General features: G+C 40.8%; 1 protein-coding gene across 1 annotated transcript; it reads right to left on the bottom strand.

Annotated features, from left to right (window-relative positions):
- Positions 1-1,623: 1,623 nt before the first annotated feature.
- On the bottom strand, positions 1,624-6,442 carry LOC134612224 (fatty acid-binding protein, liver-like). The gene is made up of 4 exons (XM_063456575.1): positions 6,302-6,442; positions 4,794-4,966; positions 4,246-4,335; positions 1,624-1,757 (listed from the first exon to the last, which is right to left on the bottom strand). Exons 1-4 carry the CDS (start codon positions 6,366-6,368, stop codon positions 1,707-1,709), a joined length of 381 nt encoding a protein of 126 aa, XP_063312645.1. The 5' UTR covers positions 6,369-6,442; the 3' UTR covers positions 1,624-1,706.
- Between the last annotated feature and the right edge of the window lie 746 nt (positions 6,443-7,188).

The following is a 7,188-nucleotide window of genomic DNA, read 5'->3' as shown; positions in this document are numbered from 1 at the left end:
GCCTGCTTCTGGTCCTGCCGACAAGAAAGCAGAGTAGGCGCCTGCCGTTTTGAGCAGACAGGTGCCTACTCTGCATTGATGGGAACACAGAGAGGGCACGGCGTGCCACGAGTGCCATAGGTTTGCCATCACTGGTCTAGTATATTAGGTTATATCAAAAAGAGGGAGAATTTATTGTAGAAAGGCCCTAACCTCCTTCAATTCATATCTTCTATTATTGGTGAATTGTTACTTGTGATGTCTGGGGAAGCCACTTGAGAATTAATCAGGCAGTCACAGGGGTTCCCCTTATATTTATTCAGTGTTAAATTGATTTCTTAATGTTTTTTCAATTTAAACGAGGGGCCTAGTTGCTGCACCATGGGCATCTCTGTTGTACTTGCCCGATGGGCTAAAAGTTGCCAATCAGCCCCTGCTGGTGACGCCAATAATGAACATACCTTTTTAAAAAGGACAAAGGTACATAGGCCGTTAGTAGCTGTGGAACATTGAGACAAGGTAGACACAGGGGGATACTCTGGGATCCTAGAGGATCACCACATATTGGATCAATATAATGCAAAGAACATTAGGATTAGTCCAAAGTGCAACATCAGCTCTACACGGTGCCACAGAAGATACCTGTACTTTATTAAAGTGTTGGCTAAAGGACACGAAGCAAAATTACTAATAAACAGCGTGAGAGGGAACGGGTAGAGCGGGCTTACATAGACAGACCCCCTAACCTGATTATAGTTTAATTGGAATCCTCTACGCAAAATCTAACCAAAGAGCCCTGAAATCCGAGGCCGGACAGGGCCAGTGTAATTACTTAAACACTCTGATGTAAAGCTTGTTGTTCTGGGAGAAGGAAAAATGTGTACTGTATGTTGTTTAACCCAAATACCAATTGTAATGTACAATATTGTAATATTTGCCAACAATGTGGGGTACTGGGAGATATTTATGAGCAAATGTCTGTTTTTCTTTTGTGCACGCAAAAATAAAGAATTCCAAAATAAAAAAATAAAAAAAAGGGTACAGGTCAATGCTCTGAAAGGGCATGTCAGTCTAGCGTCATGCATGCCAGGCTGACTGACAACCTGTCTGGCCATCTCCCAACACAGAAGACCATACAGAGAGTGCTGCGAACGTGCTCTCTGCATGGTCTTAGTGCCCATTTGTCCATTGCACAGTGTGAGCATGACTAATGCGACTCTTGTGCTTTGCTGTGCTGTGCTGACTCGGGGATGTGGGACACCAGGTAACTAAATCGGGATGCCAGGACAGGACCCTAAAATATTGACTACCCTGCCCAAAGTGGGACATTTGGGTGGCCTGTGTTGTTTGCAAGGGAAGAAGATCACTTTAACTATGCATAAAAAATGAAATGAAAAATACATGTATAATATCCCTGCACTTACATTACTCAGTGTTGTGCAATCTGGTTTATTGCAACACCATAATATTTTGTCACTAAACCAGGAATTTGGGAGAATTGTCAAAGAAATGTTGAGGGAAAAAAATCTAAATTTCAGCTTTTGTCAAAGATATTTTTGCATATTTTTTTACAATCCACACAATTGATAGTTTAGTGAATGACTCTACACTTTTATTATTTATTTAAATATATAAAGTCAAAGATTCCCACTGAAACATTATTTTATTATTAAAATATGTTGTTGCAGCACATGTTGTTAAATAGTAAAAAATAAGAGTTTCTTGTTTTAAGCCTTCTTGCTTTTCCTGATCATTGTTGCTGAACCAATTGTGATTGTCTGTAAGAAAAGAGAAAGATACCCTTTTAGTTTTTTCCCATCATCCGTCTGTCATTGTTCTGTCATATTTTGCAAAGTTTACATTCAGCTTCCAGTTTTCTTTCCACATTAAAAATAAATGCTAAACTTTGATGTATGCCCTGCATCGTCCCCCAGTGCGGAGGACTGTTCACGTTAGGCAGTGCCTGTCACCCCGCTCCTCCGACCACACTCAAAAGAGGATAGTCTCGGACTATAACAGTAACTGAGCCTGTAGCACACAGATGCCGGTTCTCATCAAGGCCTGGAGAGGCAAACGATCCTGGCACCAAGTTCCTTCGGGCAGTGCAACCATCATGCTAACTGTGGGAGTCGGTGGATTACTGATTGCCACCCCCGTTCAGCAGCACCTTACCTGACACATAACCAAGTATCACCACTTCTATCCTTACATTTTTGTTTCATTATTTTGGTGTATACCTGCATATTATTACATAGGTATAGTGCACTAGAGTTATTCTGTCAGCCTGAGGTTTTCCTTCTTGAAAACAGCATGTTATTTACTGATACTTTACTTTAAAAAACAAAACTGAGGTTCGCTGTATCTGAATGTCATACTTACCATACTCGTTAATGTTTTACTCATGACTGCATATGCATAGAGATGTCCCGAACAGTTCGCCGGGAACTGTTTGCCGGCGAACATAGCTTGTTCACGGTCGCCGCGGCGGGCGAACATATGCGATGTTCGGTCCGCCCCCTATTCTTCATGGAGGTGGGAGGGTCTGGAAGGGAGGGTCTGCTGCTGATTGGCTGGAATGTGTCTGCTGACTGGGAGGTACAGGGTCACAGTTTACTCAATGATGACGAATAGGGGGCGGACCGAACATCGCATATGTTCGCCCGCCGTGGCGACCGCGAACAAGCTATGTTCGCTGGCGAATAGTTCCCGGCGAACTGTTCGGGACATCTCTATAATATGCATTCTCTGCAATGTCTGATTGTTCATATCTTTGCATCAATAAAACAAAAATGTATCCAACAGTTTTATATAGTGCTGTCATAAGGGCTGGACTGGGAAAAACATTTGGCTTGGGTGTTTTCTAAACAGAGAGACCCACTGGTAGAGGGTTGAGACATGGTGGGGGGGGGGGGGGGGGGTCATGTTGTGACATCACCATTGGCAAGCACATCCCCCCAAAGTGAACATGTTAGTTAATTGCTCTTCCAGGGCAGCCCATGCGCAGAGCAAGACATGGTAAATAGGCCCTGTGTAATGTGCAGTGCTGTGTTTGATTGTGACTTGTCTCTGGTGTCTCCATAAGTTGGATGCCAGAGAACAAAAAGGCCAGAAGAAAGAACTGTGCACATTATTGTTTGGTGGCTAATTGTGGTATTGCGTATGTGTAAAGTGAGCAGTTTTGAGTCAGGGATGTTGTGTGTGTCTGTAGGGGTTCTAGCATGTTCCTAAAGCAACCATGGTGTGTGTATATGGAATGTACTGTGTGTGCAGGTTATGCAATGTGTTTCTCTAGGGGATCTACTGTGTGCGCAAAGGATCCATAGTGTGTATATGGAATGTACTGTTTGTGTCATGGATGTACTCTGTATTTCAGGGATGTACTGCATGTCCGTGCAGGTATTTTAAGCAGTATTTAGATTGCTGCCTACTAACACCTAGTGGCAGTCACTTAGATGGCCACTAGAGGTGCTTCCTAGTCCAGTGCAAGAAATGCTGATTTGGGCAGTGGGCATTTTGCCACACATACGCTGGAGCCTGCCAATGCTATGGAAAAGAATTGGATTGGCTGAGATCATCAAGATTGATGATCTCAGGCATGGAGGCGGAGTCAGGCGGGTCCAGCCACGGGAAGATCAGCGCAGCATGGGAGAAAAAGTAAGTAAAATCACCTTTTTATTGAGATCGGAGGGTGCTGGTCACCTAAACAGCCACTTCAGGACTAGAGTGTCAGGAATACATGTTTCTATTCCTGACACTATAATGCTCCATTAAAAGAGGATATGAGAGGAAATTGCAGAACTTGTCATGACAGACATGTTTTTATTCTAACACAATTATCAATAGTCCTAAGACACACACACACATACACGCTTTTCTATTGCATGATGCAAAATGGTCCACAAGCTTACCATCTTGATGGATAGGCTGAGACAAAATGTAGCAGGCAAGAAAATAAAAATGAAAAAAATGTAAATGAGATGCATGACAGATGACAGCTATTTAGTAATTTCAAATAGGTGGATAGTTTTTGTTTCTAACTTAGAGTGGAACAAGGGGTTTTTGGGTCATCTAGCAAATGGATGGTATAGTGAGCAGACTATGGTATTTCCCAATGGTATTTAGATTTTATGTAAATTAATTTTGAGTGGGCAGCAGACTTATAGTGGGTAACTGTTGGAATGTATTCATAATAGGCAAATATTCCTATAATGACTTATAATTAACATTACATTAACTAGAGCTTCTGCTCCAGTGTTTGATACCCACCTCCACCATTTCAGATCCCTGAATTTCTTGAATATGGGAGAATTTATCGCTCTTGCAGATTAGTTTTCCTCCTTCCAGGTTAACGGTGACCTAAAGACACAGGACTTTATGTTAATTTCACACATATAACAACACCACATACTATATAATTTTGAGTGGGCAGCAGACTTATAGTGGGTAACTGTTGGAATGTATTCATAATAGGCAAATATTCCTATAATGACTTATAATTAACATTACATTAACTAGAGCTTCTGCACTGACTCTTGAGATGAACTGAGAGAAAATGGAGATGACAAGGTCATTTAAGGTCAGTAAGGGGGTAGTTTAGTTAAAGGGGTTAATTCACTAAATGTAAACTACGGTAAAGAGATAACTTAAGATTTAGCCAAAACAAGCTGTGCTGGGGAAAATTAGGAAAAATCTGCAAATCCTATACAATTGGGATAACTGACTTAACCCAATCAATTCAAAGCACTCCTGGTAGCATAAACACTACCACACAGCCATGTTGTACTTGGGCATAATACATAGAGGAATATTGTTACCTTAATTTTTTTCCCATCAGGTGTGGTAATTTCCGATTCTTTTCCAACAGTGAAAGTATTGGTGTTGGTTTGTTTAGGTGTCTTTGATGAGACAATGAAGTTGTTTCCATTTTGTTGAATTTCAATCACTGGATTGATATCTTTGGCCACCTTAACAATTTCTTCTGGCAACCCTGGAATTAGTGATGTTATATATAATGTATTATATGATTTTATTAACACAATGGCAAATTACTACATTCTTCTAAAACTGAGCCACACTTCCTATAATACAATCACACAAACTTTGAAAACGTACCCTATAGACATATCCTGTTGTCCTGTTAGCACTGTCACTTTACATGTTTTGTTTACTAATTTATGCTTTTTGTCTCTATTTCCCATTGCTTTTATTTTTTTTTTTAAATTCTTTATTTTTGCTCAGTCTGCAGGTATACCATAAGTACGGTTAACATTTGTTGATAAGTCATGAGTATATTGCAGGTTACAGGTAGTAAACATCACAGTAATAGGCAGCAGACTGAGGTTTTTTTTATATATATGCAAAAATGAGAGCTAAAACATTGTGTAGGTAAGGGGTCTTCCAGGGCTGGAGTAAGGCATGTTCAGGAAAGAGTTAGTGCCCTTTGGAAGACAAGCCCCCTGCAGTCAATCAGTACAGCAAACATATATGTTGGTCTATGGGGGTAAAGAAGGTGGTGTTGCACTTCAGAGCATATTTAAAGCATGGTTTTGAGTACAGTTATGCGTGTATTCCTAGGGGGTATATTAACCTGCTAAATTAGGCATTCTCATTGGCATGTACATGGGGAGTGAACAGTTCAGGCAATTTTTTTTTTTTTTTTTTTTAAATGCATCTTATTTTTTATTTAGTTATACATCAGGCTTTAAACTGTATGTCCTATGCTACTACCCAGACCGTAACATTTTCTCACAACTGTAAGCCATAGCATATGCATCAGGGGTGAATTTTTTTCTCTCTTGCCAGGGCAACTAGGTTAACACTGAAAGAGGGTCCCTGGTCACCCACAGTACAACCCCTACTGAAGATATGTCTATGGCAGAGATTATACACTTCCTTCTAGTCATACCAATTTATACCAGCAATGGTGATAGATTGAAAAAGGTCAGCTGGCACTCTCAGCCAATCACTGCCACCCATTAAAACTCAGGCTATTGCTTTCTCATTAGCTCAAGCAGCAAACAGGGGATAAAGATAATCTCATAATGGTATTATGTGTTTATTATTGTTGTGGGTACCATTTGCTATTGACCTAATTCTAAATAATTCATCATTTAGTACTAGTATTTGTTATTTTTTAAAATTTCATTTGAATACAATATTCTTTTTTAAGTTATTATCCCTGCTCAATCCCAATTGGATTTTGATTTTGTCCTCCCATAAATAGTAAAATGCAGTAATAATAATACTGACTAATTGCAAGTGAATTTCATTTTCACATTTTGTTCTCCCTCCATATAAATTAGTAAAGAAGGAAGATACTTACCTAGAGACCTCAGGAAATTGTCATAATTCTCTTGCACATAGACCTGCCAGGTTCCAGTGAATGGCATGATGTCACTTGGTATCCAATAGCGCAGAGCTCAGGCAGCAGGAGAAGAGAGGAGTGATAGTATAGTATCTGTCCTGCGGCACTTTATACCTGTCTAGGCACACCATCTTACACATTACAGATCATAATTATTAACGAAAGAGCCTTCAATCATTAATGCAGTGTTTGACAGGTATGTGGATGACCGACAGTTCAGTGTTCACCCCTCTCTGCATTAGGTAATATGATGTAAGGTTATAGATGCTCTCTTTTGTAATACATTTAAACTCATTTTACAATCTGATCAGTCATTAGATTGTCTGTCTAGTACTGAATAAAAAAAGCATATATGACAGAAAAATGTGCTAGGGCAAGTAAGACATATGAAGAATGTCTTACTTTGCAAAGAAAATTTTAAATACTCACATCAGGAATGTAATAGCAACAAATGTATTTCTTACAGTGGGAGCACTTCCCTCCTGCCAGTAACAGTATGTAACGTGGTTGTGCAGGAAGTGCTCACTGAGGAGCTGGGGTGGAGAATTAGACACATGGAGGAGCTTGGGTTAGAGAATGAGATACATGGAGGCAGGGCCGCCATCAGGGGGTGACAACCATGACGGTTGTCACGGGCCCGGCGGTCCTGGGGGGCCCGGACTGCTTTGGCAGTCCTGGGCCCCACATTCCCTCTCTGCACATATATATAGTGTAAACTGCAGGTGTACATTACAGCTCTTCCCTCTCTCTAACTCCCGCGAGATCCGCGGCCGTCAGAGCGTTGCCACAGGTTAACATGGCAACGCTCCGCACACCACGCTCGCGGGAGTTAGAGAGAGGGAAAT

The sequence above is a fragment of the Pelobates fuscus genome, chromosome 1 (assembly GCF_036172605.1).
Source record: "Pelobates fuscus isolate aPelFus1 chromosome 1, aPelFus1.pri, whole genome shotgun sequence".
NCBI lineage: Eukaryota > Metazoa > Chordata > Amphibia > Anura > Pelobatidae > Pelobates > Pelobates fuscus.
This window is presented reverse-complemented; position numbering and strand designations above follow the sequence as displayed.